The 20,894-nt window shown below is 50.1% G+C and overlaps 1 protein-coding gene across 3 annotated transcripts in view; it reads left to right on the top strand.

Moving 5' to 3' along the window:
• Positions 1-20,894, top strand: part of ACOT7 (acyl-CoA thioesterase 7) — a 102,288-nt gene that overhangs the window by 59,311 nt on the left and 22,083 nt on the right. For all 3 annotated transcript variants that reach the window (XM_055306381.1, XM_055306382.1, XM_055306380.1), the window contains one exon: positions 17,935-18,051. In XM_055306381.1, coding sequence (XP_055162356.1) covers positions 17,935-18,051 — 117 coding nt within the window. The remainder of the gene's footprint in view (positions 1-17,934; positions 18,052-20,894) is intronic.

Here is a 20,894-nt window from a genome sequence, read left to right on the forward strand (position 1 = left end):
CAGACGCATCAGTCAAACTCTGGAGTTGCTATAGAACAAAGGGAGAACTAATGGCGGGGTGTGGGGCAGTCTCTGTTGGGGGGCTGAATAGTCGTTTTTCTGAACTTGGCATGTGTAAAGCATTTCCTGGCTGGGCAAGGCATCCTCTCCCCAGGGCTCAGAGGCATTGGTGCATCCCCTTCCTGTTCAGAAACTCGGGGAGTCTAGATTCTCTCCCTCCACCCCTCCACTCTCTGGCCCTCTTACCTGACCCTCACTCATCATGCTAGCCTCTTCCCAGGGCCCATCCACTGTCTTCCTGCTGGTTGCCTTCCCAAATACCATTACATCGGGTGGTCTGCAGCTTCTGCACTCCTTTGGTTTGTGATGTCACCCCCCCACCGAAGCTGTACTAACAAACTCTCCCTCGGAGCCACTGATCTGGATGGCTGGGCCTCATCCCCGGGGATTGTGAGCATCCCAAGGGTCCATAGGTGTGGGGACCATGCTGGGGAGCCACTGCTCCTGAGGTGAGTCCCTGCTGCATGTCCCTGACCTGGGTTCCTGCAGCTCCGGCCCTGTCCCTGCCAGGCAGTCTTAGCACAGCCAGCTTTCTGAGGCCTCCTCTGCCTCAGGGAACCTTCCTCTGGTGCTCTCTGTTCCTCCTCTTCCCTTGAGTCACCCCTCCACTTGGGCCTTGGACCCACTTCTCGCTCACTTCTGGGTGTCTGCCCTGTTGGCCAGTTCATCCTACAGTGTTCCTGAGAGGTTGTAGATTGTGGTCTCTTCCTTGCTGCCTCCTGGGATCTCCAGGGCACTAAAAAATGCAGATGTCCAGGCCCCACCAGGTGGACCAGATGCCATAGGGCGGTGCAGTATCGCAGCTCCGGTGATTCTGATGGACAGGTCGGCCTGGGTTACCAACAACTGCTGTGAATATGTGGCCCTGGGAAAGAGGACACAGATGGAATAGTGAACCGTGCTCAGGTCCAGAGCCCAGAGTGTGCATCCTGCCTTGGAACACTATTCTCAACTAAGAAATCTTTCTGGTTGTCTTCCCAGGTGTCCTTAAGTGAGCAACCAGCGCCCCATTTTGTGCTAACTATTTAAAAGCTGGATGAGGGAGAACCTTGTTCTTACAGGTAGTGTTATTCTCTTAATTACTGTGGAAGACCCCAAAAGCCAGGAGAGGAAGGAAGTTTACAGACTCTCAGTCAAGGAAGGGTGTCAGGGGCAGCAGCCGCTCTGTTCTGGATGGTCCCCTGACCCTCTGGCCTCCCCTGTGCAGGGCACACCTGTCAGAGCTCCTGGCAGAGTTAGACCTGTGGGGCCCTTGTCCTAGGGGCTGACCTGGGTGATTCTGGTTACCTCTCCAGTGCTTGTCCCAGATCGTTAGTGTCAGAGGAAGAATAGACGTGGCTTTGTCTGTGGCAGAGCTCAGTGTTAATGATTGCATCTGGTTCTGAGCAAAAACCACCTCTGCTCCAAGATGAGAATCAAGGCAGGGCCCTGACCATGAATTGGCGCTGACTCAGTTTCCTAAACTTGTCTGTTCTTTAGGAGTCATCTTGGTGCCTGTTAAAAACAGACTCCTGGGCCTTCTTTGGGAAGGGATGGTGAACAGGTCTGGGCCCCAGCCTGGGAGCCTGCATTTTGAGTCACGAGTGCCCTGGGGGGGGTTCTCCTAATTCAGGGCTCTCATAAACTCCCAGCAAGAGTGCTTTTGTCTCAACATACCCAGCGACTGTGTCCTGTTGCCCCATTCCTCCAACCTCTCAGGAGCATTGAACACCTGCAACCCCCATAACTTCCCTCCTGGGTTTGTGCTCCCACACAACAAATCCATGCTGGCACCGAGAGGCTGGGTGCAGACACAGACCCCAAGAAGCCTGCAGTGAATGTAGGCATCTGCATGCTCACTCGCTTCCCAGGCTGCTCCCCCCACATGGTCATCAAGGACTTCCAGGAGGGCCTCCTGAATCTCGGATTCCCCTATCTCCTGGGTGTCCTTGCTCCCCCAAGTCTGTCCCGGACCTCCTCCCTCTTCTGTCTTTTTTTGCCGAGCCTCACCCAGAGCCCCATGGTCTCTGTGACCTTATCCAAGTGGCCACTGGTAGATTTTTTTATATCCCATTTATGTGGCCTCTGGCATCTTCACTGGGGCAGTGGCCCCGTGGATCTGAGCTTTCTCCACTTGGCCATTCTTCTCATAACTTCTGTGGAGTGAATGACACCCCCTGGAATCGTGCGGCCATCCTAATGTAACCCCCCCGGGGGGACCGTACAGTCTTCCTTTCTGCATGGGGGTTCTGTGGTGGGGGGATTAGATGAGATAATACAAGGAAGGCAACTAGCACATAGGAAACAATAAAGATTGGTGGTTGTTAGAAGCGGTGGGCCTTTGAACAACACCAGTTTGAACTGCAAGGGGCCACCTGTGCGTGGATTTTTTTCAGCAAAGACAGGACAATCCTATGTGTGTATTTTCTCCTCCTTATGATTTTCATATAATTTCCTTTCCCTTAGCTGACTTTATTATAAGAACACCCCATATGATACACATCACGTGCACAGTATGTGTTAATCTACGGTTCTGTTGTGGGTGAGGCATCTGCTCAGCAGTAGGCTATTGGTTGTTAGGTTTTGGGGGACGTCAAAAGTCATAGGCAGGGGGATGCCTGGGTGGCTCAGTGGTTGAGTATCTGCCTTTGGCTTGGGGCCTGATCCCAGGATCTGGGATCGAGACCCGCATCGGGCTCCTTCGGGGAGCCTGCTTCTCCCTCTGCCTATGTCTGTGCCTCTCTCCTCTGTCTCTCATTAATAAATAAATAAATAAAATCTTTTAAAAAAAAGTCACAGGCAGGTGTTTGACTGTATGAGGGGGTCAGCACCCCTAACCTCACTGTGTTCCAAGAGTCAACTATAATTTGTACTTAGTTGGCTAGTTTTATTACACATGCAGAGAGAACACGAAAAACACATGCTTTTTTCTCACATCCAGTGGGGCATTTGTAGAATATCCTGTACCGTGACCACAAAACTAATTTTATTTATTCTTTTCCAAAAAAAATTTTTTTGATGATATTATTTATTTGACAGAACAAGCAGGGGAAGTGGCAGGGAGAGGGAGAAGCAGGCTCCTCCCTGAGCAGGGAGCCCAATGCGGGACTTGATCCCAGGACCCTGGGATCATGACCTGAGCTGAAGGCAGACGCTTAAATGACTGAGCCTCCAGGCGTCCCCACAAAGCTCATTTTAATTGTGGGTTCCCCAGTGTGGGACCCATGAAGCCTGAGCTTCCATAACAAGAATGTAACCACCTGGACATTAAGACACAGTCTTCTAAATAAGCTCTGGTCAAAGAGAAACTCAAGCCTAGGCTTCTAAATTATCTAGAACTACAAATAACAAAAAGGAGTGTTTCCTCTCAAAATTGGGTTTGGCTAAAGATGTTCTCAGAAAAGAGTGGGTCACTTGGAGCTTATGTTACCTAAAAAGAAAAATTAAAAATAACTGAGTGCCGGAATTGGAAAAAGAGCAGCAAATCCACCCACAGGAAGGAGGAAGAGTGGGGCCAGCGCCAGCCTGGCTTTGCGCTCCAGCCCTGGGACCCCAGGCCCATTGTCCCCCCCCCCCCCACATCTCTGCACCAGCCCCACCAGGCCCCAGCTCACAGCCACAGGACCTGTGAACGTTGAGCCGATAGGGCCCTCCCCCGATTGCCGAGTCCTGGGGCCCCATGCCTCCATGTCCCCTCCCTGACCTGCCCCAGGCAGCACACAGCGTTGGCAGGCATAGCTCTGCCTGCAGCACCAGAGGGTCTTAGACCACGGGCCTCCCTGCTGCCTACAGGATGCAGTCCAGCCTCGTGGCTCCGGGCTCCCTTTACAACCCTTCAAACCCTCTTTCCCTAAATGTGTCTCTTGCTTTTCTGCCTCTTGTATCTTTATTAATCCTGCTCTTCCCACCTGCACCCATTCTGCATGTCCAGCCCGCATCCTGTCTCCTCCCTGGTGCTCTGGGAGTCCCTCCCTCCCTGGGGAGCAGCACCCTCCCCTTGGTCCTGATGCATCATAGCACATTATCATTCCTCTTACGCCTTTCAGCTTTTCTGCCGCTTAAGATGGTGGAGATGTTCTCTGGTGTTCATTTCCTGGAGATGGTGAGCTTTCTCGTCCTGACTTCCTCTCTTCCCCACCAGTTGGCAGAGAACCTTATGCATAGACAGAACTTGATGAGTGTCCATTGAATGGATGAAAGAAGTCATTTGGAAAGGTGGTTTGTGTTGATGCTGCCGGGTAGCTGTGTTCTAATCTGTTAGCAGTTTTTCTCTGTTAGCACCACAGGCAGTAAATCAGACTGGGTATGGGGCTCCAGTGGCCTTAGATCCAGCTGCCTGATTGAGCCCCGGGTGGTGGGCACTCATAGGACAGGCCTGTGCTTTACAGCACCCTGCAGCGGCCACATCCCTGCAAGGGAACCCACACCTGTCTGTCTGACCCTGCCCTGCACTTGGTTGGAGTGTGGAGTGGTCACTGACCCTTAACTGAGGCCAGGGGCCTGGTCAGTGTCAGCCTTGGCTGCACCCCTGCCCCAGGTCACATCAGGGGTGACTGGACACTCAGCATGGGGAGCATGAGCATCAATTGGCTCCAGGAGTGAACATTGCCTTTCCAGAAAATAAGGGGCCAGGGTGGAACATTATCTGTCCTGTGCTACTATGAGTCTACAAATCAGTTTATGTGTGGGGACCCCTCCCCCTAGCTCTAATGCACTCTGAGGTCTGGTGGGACATGCTGGCTGTGGTGGGGCCCCTGATTTCCAGGGTGACCTTGCTGACCTGACAGGGCTCCCAGCTCTGCAGTCAGCTTGCTTTGGAAAAAGAATAATGGGATCGTGACTGTCAAAGAACCTTTGTCAATGGGAGTCACTAGGGTTCCACTTGTCACAGCATCCTTGGTGTCCTCAGGCTGGCTGGAGGCCAATCCTCTCTTTCCTGGCAGAGAGGTCTCTGCGCCCTCCTATGCCCCCCAGGCCTCTACTCCTCGCCCCCCAGGCCTCTACTCCCCGTTTCAGCTTGGAGCCTTGGTGTGCTATCTGCCCTCCATCCCTCCAGGCTGTCTCCTCATCCTCCCTGGAATCTGCTCCCAGCACTTCCCTCCTGTGAAGGAGCCCTCTGGCCTGCCGTTGCCACAGCCCAAGAGCAGGTCTTGGCGCTCATAGTTCATCCAGCCCCCCCCCACCTTAGCCTCCCACCCTGGGCCCCTTCCCTCCCCTCCCTGCACCGTGGCCTTGGGGCCTCAGGCCTCAGGTGTGCATCCTGAGCTCCCTCCCTCAGCGCTCATCCAGCTCCCAGCTTTATAGCTCTAGCCAGACCTCTTCCCTGCACTCCAGCTGAGTCCTCAGGACCTCCCCTGGGATGGCTCACAGGCTCCCCAGACCCTGTTCTTCCAGCCGTCCCCCTGTAGTGGCGGCCAGGCCACCCCCTTGGTTGTCTAGCCAGAATTCCCGTGATCTGTGATCTCCTGTCACTCGGCTGGCTCTCCTGGATTCTGCACCTATCCATCAGCCAGTCCTTTGAGCTTTACCTTGCTTGTCTGACTCTCAGTAGAAGCCAGGTCTTTCTTTTTTTTTTAAGGAAGAATGGGGGAGAGAATCCCAAGCAGGCTCCAGGCCCCACGCAGAGCCCAACACAAGCCTGGATCCCACAACCCTGAAGTCATGACCTGAGCAAAATCAAGAGTCAGATGCTTAAGTGACTGATGCCCCCCCAGGCACCCCAAAGTCAGATCCTTTAATTTGCGCCACTTTTGTCCTTACGAGGCCTTCCAGGGTAGCCTTCCCCTGTGCCGCCCCAATCCTCCTTATTTTGCACGCCGTCTTATCTCACTGGGTCCCTGCTGCTCCCTCTTCCCTCTGCCGGATTCCCACCACTCAGACAGCCACACAGCTGCTCCCCTTCCTCTGCGGGTCTCTGGAGAAGGGGTGGCTCTTCCTGAACACCTCGTGTAAGACCCTTCCCCAAGCTGCTGGTTCTGGGGAAGCAAGCACACCTCATAGACACTTGCATGTTGACTCACCACCCCACCCAGCATGCGGGCTCACAGGGTGGGGACTTGGTCCCATGTACTCACTGCTGCATCCCCAGCCCTGAAGGCAGGGCCTGGAGCAGAGCAGACACACAGGGCTGCACTTTTTCCACACAGGCGTGGAAAAAGTGCAGGGACCTCTAGGCGGGGAGGAGGGCCACAGCATAGCAGCAGTGTTGCCCCCACCCCACCCCGGAGGAGCATGCAGAGGGCTGTGAGCCCCAGGTATGCTACAGAGCACCACTGAGACACCACCCACCTGAGACATCAGGGGACAGACCTCTTACATGCCACATGAACATCCAGCACCTGAGGGCTCATGTGTGGCTATCAGAGTTCCTAGGCCTGGGGGACTGCATAGCTTAGCTGGGACCTGAAGGAGAAGGCAGGAGGAGGAAACGATGGGCTGAGGCGGGTGGTACCCGGGCAGAGAGGAGGCCTCCCACCCAGATGCTCCTGTCTGCTTGGTTTCCGCAGGGCGGTCGGGAATTAGTAGTGGTTTGCACCTGTGGGAGGAATTGATTTCATTGCAAAACACAGAATAAGGCACAGATGCTCATTTCCAGTTTTAGGGCCTCATCTCACTGGGGCCCCCGCCTGCCTGGGAGACAGTGTGCCCAGCCCTTGGTTTGGGGAGAGGGAGAAAAGAGGTGAGTGAGGCACGTTTCTGCCTTTGAGGAACTGGAGGAGTGGGGTCCTGAGGTGAGCAAGCACATGCTGGTTCGGGCCCCCATCTCTTCATCATGCAGCTGAGCGTTCCTCCCACTTCTCACTTTCTAAGAACCAGTAGTTTTAAAAATGTCATTCTCTGCGGCTGAAGCCCCAGAGAGTGACTTCATGTCCACCTAGATGGCTCTGAATGCAGGGCCGCAGGCAGGGTCTGGTTACAGCCCTGAAGCCCCAGGTGCTGTGAGCAGCGGCTGCTCCTGCCCTCGTGGGCTGGCCATGGGGTCCACCCACTGGTCTGACAGCCCTGCTGCTGTCTGTCCTGGGATCTGGTTTCCTCCTGCCCACCACCCCCTCAGTGGCCTCCATGTGTGGCTGGCCAGCAGCCCTTCTTCGTGCAGAAATGCAGACTGTTTTTCTCGAGAAACCCGGTCAGCTGTACAGCAGCAGAACGTCCTTCTCTTTGGATGTACTGGGATCTTTTGTCTTTGGTGCCAGATTAATTAGCTTTTGCTTCCTATTTAGTGCATCATTAGGGGCACGGATGTCCCCTAACAATGTCTTTCCTGTTCAGTATCCTGAGCATGGAATTCTTAAATATTACCCTTCACCCTGGCTTGAGTCTTTCCTTTGAGGAAGCTGACACCCACTGGCATGGCTCGGCCTCCCGAGACCCGACCTGGCCCTGCATGTACCCACACTTCAGCCTGCCCTACCCAGAGTGGGGCAGTGTAGGGGGCTTAGCCGAGCACTGCCATCTGATCCCTAATCTCCCTGGCAGTTGGGACAGGAATCTGCCTGCCCTACTTTCCCTGCATTGATTCTCAAAGAACAGTAAGCATGTTCGGTTGTGACTCGGCACAGAATGTAAGGGGAAAACATGGCCAGCCAGCCCCTTCCCCGGCTCCCTGGATCTGTGATGCTCCCGGGCATGTGGGAGCCACCGTCCAGCTGTGCCTGAGGCCTCTGCCAGAGTTCCCATTTTTGGTATTTTGACATTAAAAACCCATCATCTTTACTACGCTGTGTATTAATTGCCAGAAATAGGGACGCCTGGGTGGCTCAGCGGTTGAGCGTCTGCCTTTGGCCCAGGGCGTGATCCTGGGGACCCGGGATCGAGTCCCACATCGGGCTCCCTGCATGGAGCCTACTTCTCCCTCTCCCTGTGTCTCTGCCTCTCTCCCTGTGTCTCTCATGAATAAATAAATTAAAAATCTTAAAAAAAAAATAATTGCCAGAAATAATCCGTCTTAACCACCTCATCTAATATTCCCTGCCCTTGGTCCTGGCTCACTGAGGTGCCCACAGGTACTTTTGGAACATGGGAGGGAGATGCCAGACTGTCTTAGGAGCCTGTCACTCAGCCAGCTCTCAGAATAACCCGTTGCCATTGCTGAGGGGTGGGCTAGTTAAAATAGGATGAACTTACTATTGTTTTCTTAATATAGGAGGCTGGCACCCACACTCCGTCAGCTGGGATTAAATATAGAAACGGGGGCATCTCAAATCTCCACCCACGGTGCAGGCAGCGGCGCTGGGCTCTGAGCTGCTAACTGCTGCTCTGGGTTTGTAGGCAGGCGTGACCCAGGCAGCCAGTTGGGCCTGGGAAAATAAATTTAAGCCTCTATTTTTAAGCCAGCCAACACGTTGTCGATACTTAAAAAACCTATGAGCAGTTAAATGTTAGATTCAAAAATATCTCCGGTACCCGCTGTTTATCTGTGTGTTCGTGGCCAAGCAGGTTTCATTTTCTTCCTTCCCACAATTCCTGGAATGGATGCGGAGTCCAAGGACAGCAAATCTACAATTTTGTTGTCATTTTTTAAATGGCGAATCCTGGGTGGTGAGGACCATGCACGACACTGTAATTTGCCAAAGTGATGTTCCCGTCACCGGCAGCCCCTATGGTGCCTGAATCGGGAGCGATTGATATGGTTTTCAGGGGGACCCTGGAAAGAGGCACGTTTTGGGAGGCTCGGGTACTCGATGTTTCCAGTTTAAGTGTAGAAAAGGGAGCAAGAAGTGGGGACTGCAGTGTCAAGGAGGCTGGCAACATTGGCTTCTCCGGCCAGACACAGGGCCCAGTAGCACAATTAGGGGGAGACCAGTTACAAACTGGGTGGTGGGGGGTTCCACAAGGTGAGGTTGTTTGTTTTTCATAGGATTTACTTTTCTCAGTGGACACATGAATTGTAACATATCGTGTCATTTGTGGTAATGGTCCTTACAAACGTATCAGGACAGGATGAGATGTTCCATCATCTTATTTCTGCATGGGCCACCTGAACTTATGATTTTCTCCCAGCAGCTGGTGACAGGAGCATCTCAGAACCAGCCCCATGCGAGTCCTTCCTCTCCCTGCCAAGAAGAGGGAAAAGACAGCTGGAAGTCAGCTTCTTATTATAATCTCAATGTTAGGAGATCAGCTCTCTTCCCTCTAAGTAGACACCAGAGGTCACTTGACATCTGGGACCCCAAGGACTTCAGTGTCCTTGCCTTCTCTTGAAGCAAGAAGGCTGAAATGTGCCTTTTTAAAAACACAGACTCTGGGGGTTACCAAGGGCTGCAGGCAGGTTCCCAGTAAGGCTCGTCTTCTCTGGCAGACATTTCTGCTTTAGTTAGCTCTGATGCCACAGCTTCCCTCAAACACTATAGGCACCAGGATACCTTTTCTTTTCTTTTCTCTTTTCTTTTCTTTCTTTCTTTTTCTTTCTTTTCTTTTCTTTTTTTTTGTGTGTGTTTTTTTTTAATTTTTATTTATTTATGATAGTCACAGAGAGAGAGAGAGAGGCAGAGACATAGGAGGAGGGAGAAGCAGGCTCCATGCACCGGGAGCCCGACGTGGGATTAGATCCCGGGTCTCCAGGATCACGCCCTGGGCCAAAGGCAGGCACTAAACTGCTGCGCCACCCAGGGATCCCTTCTTTTTCTTTTCTTTTCTTTTCTTTTCTTTTCTTTTCTTTTCTTTTCTTTTCTTTTCTTTTCTTTCTTTTTCTCTTTTTTTTCTTTCATCCGTTTTGGGGGGGAGGGCAGAGGGAAAGGGAGAGAGAATCCCAAGCAGGCTCCATGCCCTGTACAGAGCCTGACGTGCAGCTTGATCTCCCTACCCTGAGATCGTGACCTGAGCTGAAATCAAGAGTCACTTACTGATTGAGCCACCCAAGCACCCCCAGTGAGATCTCCCTGATTCCAGGCCAAACAGCTGAGTTTTGGCAGAGTTTTTCTGTGTAGTGAGCCCTGAAATCTACCTTGCTGTCACTTCTCAGTTTCCCCTAGACCCAGACCTCCCCCAGTCCTCTGTGTCCTGCAGACTGTGAGGATGGCTCCCCGTCCTGAATGCCCGCTGCCATGGTAGTCACTGTTCCCAGTACCTGGGATAAATCCCCAATTTGGGACACAATCTCATAGTAGACACGCATGGTGCAGCTGTGCCTGCCCCCTTATCTGGGCACTAGAAGTCTGTGAATTCAGTCCTTGAGTGGCCTTTGGCATAAAATGCCAATGTGTGTGTGTGTGTGTGTGTGTGTGTGTGTGAGGTTTGCAGGTAATCACAGTTCTCCCCTGTCCTGGCTCAGATTTATATGCTGGCTGTTGGGGTCAGGAGGAGGCTTTTTTTTTTTTTAATTTAAATTCAGTTCATTAACATATAGTGTATTATCACTTTCAGAGGTAGAGTTCAGTGGTTCATCAGTTGCATATCACACCCAGTGCTCATTCCATCACGTGCCTTCCTTCATGCCCATCATCCAGTTACTCCATCCGCAACCCTCAGTTTGTTTCCTATAGTTGGTTTGTCTCCCTCTCTGATTTTGTCCTGTTTTATTTTTCCCTCCCTTCCCCTATGATCCTCTGTTTTGTTTCTTAAATCCTACATATGAGTGAAATCATATAATTGTTTTTCTCTGACTTACTTTGCTTAGTATAATACTCTCTAGTTCTATCCACATCTTTGCAAATGGCAAGATTTTATATATATATATATATTTTAAAGATTTTATTTATTTATTCATGAGAGACACAGAGAGAAAGAGAGAAAGGCAGAGACAGAAACAGGCTCCATGCAGGGAGCCCAATGCGGGACCCCATCCCGGATGTCCAGGATCATGCCCTGGGCCAAAGGCGGCGCCAAACCGCTGAGTCACCCAGGCTGCCCAGATTTTATATTTTTTGATGGCTGAGTAATATTCTAGTGTGTGTGTGTGTATACCACATCTTTATTCATTCATCTGTTGATGGACCACTGGGTTCTTTCCATAGTTTGGCTATTGTGGACATGACTACTATGAACATTGAGGTGCAGGTGCCCCTTCGGATCATTATATCTGTATTTTTGGAGTAACTACCTAGTAGTACAATTGGCAAGGTTGTAGGATAACTCTATTTTTAATTTTTGAGGAGCCTCCATACTGTTTTCCAGAATGGCTGCACCAGCATGCGTTCCTACCAACAGTGCAAGAGGATTCCCCTTTATCCACAACTTTGCCAACATCTGTTATTTCCTGACTTATTAATTTTATTTATTTATTTATTTTTATTTTTTTTAAATTTTTTTTGACTTATTAATTTTAGCCATTCTGACTGGTGTGAGGTGGTATCTCATTGTGGTTTTGATTTGTATTTCCCTGATGCCTAGCATTTTTTAATGTCTATTGGCCATTTGTCTTCTTTGGAAAAATGTCTGTTCATGTCTTCTGCCCATTTCTTGATTGGATTATTTTTTCTTTGGGTGTTGAGTTTGATAAGTTCTTTATAGATCTGGATACTAGCCCTTTATCTGATAAGACATTTGCAAATATCTTCTCCCATTCTGTAGGTTGTCTTTTGATTTTGTTGACTGGAGTTTCCTTTGTTGTATAAAAGCTTTTTATCTTGATGAAGTCCCAGTAGTTCATTTTTGCTTTTGTTTCCCTTCTGGCAATATGTCTAGCAAGAAGTTGCTGTGGCCAAGGTCACAGAGGTTGCTGCCTGTGTTCTTTAGGATTTTGATGGATTCCTGTCTCCCATTTAGATCTGTCAACCATTTTGAGTTTATTTTTGTGTATGATGTAAGAAAGTGGTCCAGTTTCATTCTTCTGCATGTGGCTGTCCGATTTTCCCGACACCATTTGTTGAAAAGACTGCCTTTTTTTCCATTGGAGATTCTTTCTTGCTTTGTCGAAAATTAGTTGACCATAGAGTTGAGGGTCCATTTCTGGGTTATGTATTCTGTTCCATTGATCTTTGTATCTGTTTTTGTGAGGAGGCTGTCTTTTTAAATGTCACTCTCCCAACAGACATAGCAAGGTAATTGTGAGTGTCGGTTTTGGTATCTGACAAATCACCTAGCTCACGTGGCTTTGGATTAGACAAGCATACCTTTCTTGGCCTCAGTTGTGACTGGTTGTGAACCAGGTTGTTACCCAAATATGGGCTCTGCAGCTCACTAGCGGCTTCCTTGGGTTGAATGTGATCTATAGTGGGTGATCTTTCGTTAGTTTGCTCATTCATTCGTTCATTCATTTAGTACAACCCTTTCCTGAGCGCTGTCTGCCAGGTTCTGAACTGGGTGGGAGACACAGACAATAAGGCATGTCCCCACCTGATGCTGGCTTCCGTGTCACAGGTGATACTGATGGTCTGCATCAAGACACCGTACAGAAGTCACCCATCTGCTCCTGTCTCTGCCCCGCCTCTGCCCTGGGCTCAGAGCTGATCCTGGTCAACACATGCCTGTGGGTCCTGTGATATTTTTAGTAACAGCAAAGTCGCTTGTGGAATCTCTACCTGCATTTTAGATAAATGGGGGGAAAGCCCCTCTTCCATTATTCTTCCATTCTTGATGGGTTCCACTTTTTAGGACACACAAACAAGGGTTAGATGTAGGTACTTCCTGCATTCCAAACATTACTTCCAATTCAGACTCCACCTTCTCCACCCCAAAGTCGATGACACCACCTGGTGGCTCTTGCTGGCAGCTCTGGTGTCATGACCTTCCATGTCCACACATGCTAATTTTACTGCCACCCCCACCTATCACCATGATCTTGCACTCTCTTCTTCCTATCTTATCTCGGGCAGGAATTCCATCTCAGATGTCAGTGTCATGGGTCCTGGATCAAGAGGCAGGCAGTGTGGTATGGCCTCTGTCTGGTGTGTCTTGGTCAGAGGCTGGTCCCCATGCTACCTCAAGCCAGTGCTATGCCTTTGGACACATGCCTCTCTGTGTGTCCAATTCCTGCTTTGGAAAATGGAGACCACAACATGCCTACCTCCCAGGGCTTCTGTCCAGGGAAGGTCAGTGTTCACTCAGTTGTTCATTCATTCATTCCTGTGTTCAATGTTTATAGAAAGTGTACTGGGGAGCAGATACTTGGGCTATGTTCTCAAGCAAAACAAAGTTCTCTCCGTCCAGGGCCGACTTGGCACAAGAGAGCGCAGTGTGCCTGAGCAGTGGCTGCCACTGGCCCCTCAGGAAACCCAGCCATTGTTCTTCACAAATAGCTCTCTGCTCCCAGCGACACTCATCTCCTGGGCCAGACTTCACTGTCTCCTTCATTTTCTCTTGAAAAATCCTCCTCGTCTCTGTCTCATCAGAAGGACCCCTGATTTCTTAGATGGCTCCATCTAAGAAAAGGACAGCTACATGTAATGCACATTCTGTTGCAAATGTTTAAAATTTTCTACTTAAAATGCACCAAACTCTCCCCGAACACTAAAAAAAGGGATTTTAACTGAGTTTTCTACAATTTCTACCAGAATCCTGTCTCTTCATCATTCTTGTGTTCAGCTATTCCTAGATTCTGGAATGGCATTTCCTTAATGTAAATCATTACCAGTGCTGTAGTGTTTCATGGCAAATGCAGCCTCTCTTGACACTACTTCAGACTGAATGAGCTTTTGTTGGCTGCCAAGGAAGTTTATGTATTGTGCTTAGAGTAAGCCTATGGGAAAATGCCTTCTGAATTCAAAAACAAGCGAGTAGGGACCACTTATCCAGCTATTGGGACAACTCAATTCTTTATGAGGCAAATCGACCGAGGAGAACTCTGTCTGTGGGCTCTCAGGCCCTCTGCAAAACTGAACACACATGCACACACCCCACACCTGCATGCGTACACCCCACACCTGCATGCACACACACACCTGTGTGTACTCCACCCCCACACCTGGATGCACACGCATGCACAGGCCCTATACCTACATGTACACACACGCACACCTGCAGGTACATGCATGCACACATCCCCACACCTACATGCACACATTTGCAAACACACACCCTACACTTGCATGCACATATCCCATGCCTGCACGCACACCCCCACACCTGCAGGTACACGCATGCACACACACCCACACCTACTTGCACACATACGCATGCACACACCCCACACCTAGCACGTGCACCCTGAAGCTGCACTGCGTGAGGAGATGGTCTGTGGCTCTCAGACCTGCTTCTATGCCCTCTGGTTTGCATGTGGTAAGGGGAGGCTATCTCTTGGACCTCATCCTTGTCTCCTGAGCTGAGTGTATGATTCTCATTCAGAGTGTTTTCCTGGCATTCTGAGACATTTCACTTCTCTTTATCTTCCAAGCATCTGATCTCTTACAAAGTCTCCAGTTAAATTGGTGTGGGGTTTTACAGACCTCCACTAGCCCTACATGCTATTGTGGAAGCTGCCATTGCTGGGCTCACCTGGCATGAAGGTGCTGTCACCTCTTGTACCTGCACTTCCAGAATCCAGAGCTCCAAGGGCTATCTGCCTGCCCAGGGTCCCCTGCCAGGCAGTGGTGGGGGTGATGGAGCAGTCATACCCAGGCCATCTGACCCCAGAGTCCAAGCCTGAACCACTGTAGTGGTGAGGCTGTGCTCACACCACAGTGGGGTTCATCCAGAGGCTGAGATGGTCCTCTAGGGAGGCAGTCCATACTGATAAGCAGGATGACTCACCTGGGCACTGTTCTGTGTTTTCCCTGATCAGAGTGCCGGGCTGGGGACATAGCTGAAGGTCCTCTGCCTTGCCAGCCTGTGCTTGCCCCACCTTCACTAACACCCCCTGCTGTGAGTAGAAAGATCCAGAAGGTCTCATGGGGGGCTTCAGGAAGGCTGCCTGTGTCCATTTCTAGTAACAACTTCACCCAGCAGAGACTCCTTGCAAAATACAACCCTTTGTCTCAGACCTCTGAGCCAAGCAACTTGAAGGCTAGAGGCTCCCTGCCCTTGCAGGAGCCCCTGGCTTTGGTCACCTGGAGAGAAAACCTGGCACCTGTAATTCTTTCCTCTCAAAAGAACTACTGGCTGAGGATTTCTTCTACACAGTCTTTAGAATTGGGTTGGTGTGTGTGTTTGAGCCTGTGTTATTAATTTGAAAACTGAGGTTACCAATCCCTTCTTTCTCGGATCAAGCATCAATGCGCCAGTGTGAAAGCGCCTTTAAAATGGCAAGCAGGGATCCCTGGGTGGCGCAGCGGTTTAGCGCCTGCCTTTGGCCCGGGGCGCGATCCTGGAGGACCGGGATCGAATCCCACGTCGGGCTCCCGGTGCATGGAGCCTGCTTCTCCATCTGCCTGTGTCTCTGCCTCTCTCTCTCTCTCTCTCTCTCTCTCTCTCTCTGTGTGTGTGACTATCATAAATAAATAAAAATTTAAAAAAAAAATAAAAAAATAAAACGGCAAGCAGCAGGACACCAAGGTGGCTCAGCGGTTAAGCTTCTGCCCTCGGCTCAGTTTGTAATCCTGGAGTCCTGGGATCGAGTCCCACATGGGGCTCCTCTGCCTGTGTCTCTGCCTCTCTCTCTCACTCTCTGTGTGTCTCCCATGAACAAATAAAATCTTTAAAAATAAAAAAATAAAATGGCAAGCAGCATCCCAGCTGATCATTTATCACTACCGTAATATAGCAGCATCTTTTGTTGAAAAACTCACGGTAATAAAAGCATCATTTTTTAATCACAAACAGGAACGTGTTTTTTTTTTTAAAAATATTTCTATTTTGGAAATGCTCAGATATGTGCAAAAGTAGGATAAGAGTCTACTGGACCCTAGGTGTCCAGGCTCCACCCTCTGTCTCCCAAGTTCCTTGTAAGTAGCATCTTTTATATTTGTACGGGGCCTCTGGTCCAGTATGGAAGGAACCTTAGTTCTCTTTAGTTCTGTTGTTATTTTGTTTTCCCTACACAGTAAAGAGAGTTTTAATTAGTCACCAATGTTTAAAAATTGGCAGATTACTCATAAATGTATAGGTTCTGGTCTTGTCTGGAAACATCAGAAGGCTGGCGACATGGGGCCCTCATTCCTGGGGATGGGAGGCAGTAGGCAGGGCCAGGCAGTGGCCCTGCTCACTACCCTATAGCACCTGCCTGATCCTACAGGCATTTAGTTCTGCAAACCTTACCCCAAACATGCTTCCCCATGAGCCTGGCTTTCATGAGTGGGGTGACCTCTGCTTTTCTGCCTCTCTCTGGATTTTTAGAAAGCATTCTGTATCCTGGGTGAATGTACATGAGTTTCTAATATTTCTTTATCTATCTATCATCTATCTATCTATCTATCTATCTATCTATCTATCTATCTATCAAGAGTGAGAAGAGCACTGGGTGGGGGGCAGAGTAAGAAGGAGAGAAACTCTAGCAGACTCCCCACTAAGCACAGAGCCAGATGGGAGGCTCTATCTCATGACCCTGAGATCAAGAGTCAGATGCTTAACCAACTGAGCCCCCTAGGCACCCTTTAAGACTTCTTTCTATAGCTATTAGGTTGATTGATATCACTCTGATGCTTTTATAGATTAAAAATGGCTGAATATTGGTAATCTCACATAGTTTGGCCTAATAAAAGACATGGCTTAAATTTTTTTTTAAGATTTTATTTATTTATTCATGATAGACATAGAGAGAGAGAGAGTCAGAGACACAGGCAGGGGGGAGAAGCAGGCTCCATGCAGGGAGCCCGATGCGAGACTTGATCCTGGGACTCCAGGTTCGCGCCCTGGGCCAAAGGCAAGTGCCAAACCGCTGAGCCACCCAGGGATCCCTGGCTTAAATGTTTAAATATGAAATAAGTATTATGTGCTGTCCTGGGGGGCAAGAGTTGGGGGTGGGGAAACTAGCAGGTGTGCAGTTGTGATCTCGTCATATTAAGGGGGGCAGTGAGCAAAAGCCAGCATCTGCAGCCTCAGGTTTTAAAAAAACCTCGGCCTGCTGTGAGCCTGCTTTTCTTGTTTGTTTTATATAACGCCTTTATTATTGTGATGATTCACATGCCATACAACTCATCCATTACAAGTCATTGATTTTTAGTGTATTCCCAGTTATGCAACCATCACCACAATCAATGTTACAACATTTTCATCTCCCAAAGAGAAGCTCCATATCCACTAGCACTCATTCTCCATTTCTCCCTGACCCCTAGCCCTGTCAACCATTAATCTGCTTTCTACCTCTTTAGATGTATGTACCTGTTCTGGACTTTTCTTATAAGGAAGATCCTACAGTTTCTGGTTTTGGACCTGGCTTCTTCCACTGAGCATTGTGTTTCTGGGCTCCGCTGTGTTGTAGCCTGTGTCAGTGCTTTTTTCATTTTCATGGCTGGATAATACTCCCCGATGTGGATGGGCCACATTTTCTTTGTCCGTTCATCAGTTGACGCACATGTGAGTTGTGTCTGCTTTTTGGCTGTTGTGAATAATGCTGTCATGAAATCCGTGTACAAGTTTTTGTGTGAACATGAATTTTTAGTTGCCATGGGTACGTACCTAGGAGAGGATTTGCCAGGTCATATGGTAACTCTGTTTAGCCTTTTGAGAAATTCCTGACGTTTGCAAAGCGGCTGCACCATTTCTATCTCCACCAGCGATGCATGAGAGCTCTGATATCTCCACATTCTCACTGACACTGGCTCTCTGACTTTGGATCCAGCTATCCCGGTGGATTTTGTAACAACACCTTCCTGGGGGAATAAGGTATCTGTAAAGGATAGAAAAAGGATTGTCACTCTATTAGCAGCCTAGACCATCAGCTGTGGTAGTTTTCAGAAGCTCCTGAGGAAGCCAGGTTTACAGCATGAGCTTCAGCAGTGCCCTGATCATGCACCCCCGTAGCCACCCCTGGCGGCAGCCCCCCACTGGGGGGTAGTGGGAGGACTCTGTCTTATGACTGGTTTCCAGGGTGGAAAAATAGCCACCCCCCTTGTCTGATCTGCCATGTGCCTTTTCTCTGTGCAGGTGTCACCATGAAGCTCATGGATGAGGTAGCTGGGATTGTGGCCGCACGTCATTGCAAGACCAACATTGTCACTGCTTCTGTGGATGCCATTAACTTTCACGACAAGATCAGAAAAGGTAAGGAGCCTCTGCTGACAAAAGGAAAGTGGATGGCCTTTGGCTCTCTGACTCCTTTGCCACTTTCCTTTCGTCTTGCACCGAGTGTTGCCAGGACCCTAGTGTCTGCCCATCTGCCATGAGAAACAGGAATCCAGAATCTTGTGCCTTGTTCTTCCTGATGCATCTGTGAGACTAGAATTTGTTGGTTTGATTTTTCAATCTAGTAAAACCTGTAATTCAGATGTGTTTGGGGCCTTTAGGCTACTGAAGAATGCCATAAACTCATCCTCTTAAAATGCTCCACAAACAGAGCCCTCTGAGGACTTTACGTGCACAGTTGCAATGCCTGTTGCCATCAGATTTTATGCCACCATGCACATTTCCTCTGGGGAAAGAATAGATTATCCAGGATATAAGTAGTGGCAGGGTCTATGCAGAGAAGCCCGTGGACCACAGTTCTCAGCCAGCCCACCTGCACCATCTGGAGCAGTGCTGGGGTTTGGTCTTTCTCCCAATCCCAGGGACTCAGTCACCACCACAGGAGACTGGGCCAGCTTATCACACTCATCCCACATTACTGCCAAAGGTATGAGGTGACCGTCCCCTCCCGACACACGGTGATTTCTGTGTGTGTTGTGTCTTCTGCAGTGAGGCTCTGTGCCCTAGAAAGGTAGCATTTCACTGCGAGGTCGGGTGATGTCAGGGTTGTGAAAGCCTGGTATTGATTCGAAAGCAAATTCAAAAGCAGCTTCGTTGTGAAAGCAGCCTCGCTGGAAAAGCTGTCGGGGTGGTGACTAGAAGCCTTCAACCACCTCTGTGAGCAGAGCAGTGCTATGTCTTGAGCTCCCCCAAGGCCTTCCCGACCCCTGAAGGCCCCAGGGCCGCTGCCGCCACCATACTGTCTCCTGTGTAACACACTGGCAGTGCGTGCCCAAGTGCTGGGCCAGAAGGGCCCTGGAATTGGAAGGGCCCACCTGCCCACCCTGGGTAATCAAGAGCAGGTGAAGCATACCCTAGTAGGATCTGGGTGCTCTTAGGATAAAGAAGAGGTCTGTGCACTGCGTTCTTGACTTTGCAAACTCCCTTCATAAGCTGCAGGTGTTTGCCACAGATGTAGACCTCAGGGTCATTTTAAAATTTGTCCAAAACAACTAGGCTTTGTCATCTTGGCTGGTCCTCTTTGAGGCTTGGGTGTTGTGTACAGCGGTGGCATGAATATTTGAGAAAGATAGAATGCCATGCTGCGATTCCCTACTTCTCTTTTTCTAGAACTACTCCCTGGATAAGTCCCTGCGATCAGAACTTCATTGTTAAATACAGCTTCAAAATCCACAGCGGAAAACGCATTTACATTCCATGCCCTTGCTCTGTTGAGTGTCTCCCAGGGGCCCTTTGAGAGCTGCCAGCTAGAAAAACAGACTTTCCTGGAGAGCCAGCCGATTTGCTCAATGTCAGCCTGCTCAGCAGATGGGACACTCCCTGAGAATGACCCCAGTCTTCACCCCCAGCCCCTTATGTGGCCAGAATTAACTTCTAAGGGACAGTTGAGGAGGGAGAGTGGTCGGTTCCTAGGTCGTAGGAATTACTAATTTGCAAGTGAGACCATGAACTCCACTTGGAAGACAATGCCCTTTAGGACTCGTTAAGCAGCATGGAAGCCATTGTGGCGACCTGTGTATGGAACTGCCCTTGACATACACTTTCAGTTTCTAAAATGTTAACCCTTATTCCAAAGCACAGAGAAGGGAATATTCATTTTCAGAAGCCATAGTTCTGGTGGGACATTCCCCTCTGGATTGCTCCAGCAGGCAAAGGGAGGGTAGGCTGCAGAGGCCTGCCTGGCTGCACCCTTGGATGCTGAGCCTACATCGCCCCTGCCCTCGCCGGTGGCCCAGCCCCAGCCTGGAGCCTGTGCCGCACAGGGCCCCTGTGCTAGCAACCCCTGGCGAGCAGAGACATCATTTCTGCCTTCTCAGATCACTTCTTGCTTTGTGTATAAAGGAATGTGGGCCAAACTAGCAGCTCTGGAGTCTGGCCTATTTCTGTGCCAGTGTCCTCCAGGGCTGTTAGACACTGTCACACCTTATTTGTTGTTTTCTGGAGGAGTGTCCCTGTGTGAAGCTGTGGGCTCCTCTGTCCTCCATGCTGTCACTCTGCTGGAGAGCCCACACCAGTGTCCCTGGGTGGGGTCTCAGGTCTGGCAGCGCACGGGCCACATCTGCTTCAGAAACAGAGTGGGCACATCTTGTCTTCAGTTCCATGGGGTAGAGGTTTGTGCAGGCAGCGCGAGGCAGGGGTGACCCTGCCTGCAGCAGATCCTTGACAATGGGCCACCCATGCGTGCCAGGGGATGGGGATGGACATTCCCGCCTGTCCTGCTTTGATTGTCTGATGCAAACCCCCTGAAGTCCTGTTATGCCCAAGCCTGGGGGCTAACTGTGGCTTCCAAGCTCCTGCTGTCCCTGAGTCAGTGTCTCCTCTGCTCCAATGGAAAGGAGCCAGGAGAGTCAGATGCTGCCACCCTGCCAGGCCTACTGGCTGGTGGGCCCCCAGCACACTGTGGTGTGTGTCCCTGGTGATATAAGGGACCATGCACTGGGGACTCCACACAGCAGACCTTTGCTCCCTTGGTCTGAGGCCCCAAGTCCCAAATCCAGGTGTGGCCTCCAAAGGCACTAGGGGAGAGCCCATCCTGCCTCTTCCTGCCTCTCATGGCATTTCCTGGTTCAGGGCCACATCACTCCAGTTTCCCTCCACCTTCCCGCTCCCATCTCTCTTTTCTTCTGCCTCTTATAAGGACACTTGCCACAGGATTTAGGGCCCACCCAGATAATCCAGGAGGCGTTCATCCTGAGGTCCTT

Source organism: Nyctereutes procyonoides, unplaced genomic scaffold, assembly GCF_905146905.1.
Source record: "Nyctereutes procyonoides isolate TBG_1078 unplaced genomic scaffold, NYPRO_anot_genome, whole genome shotgun sequence".
Classification (NCBI taxonomy): Eukaryota; Metazoa; Chordata; class Mammalia; order Carnivora; family Canidae; genus Nyctereutes; species Nyctereutes procyonoides.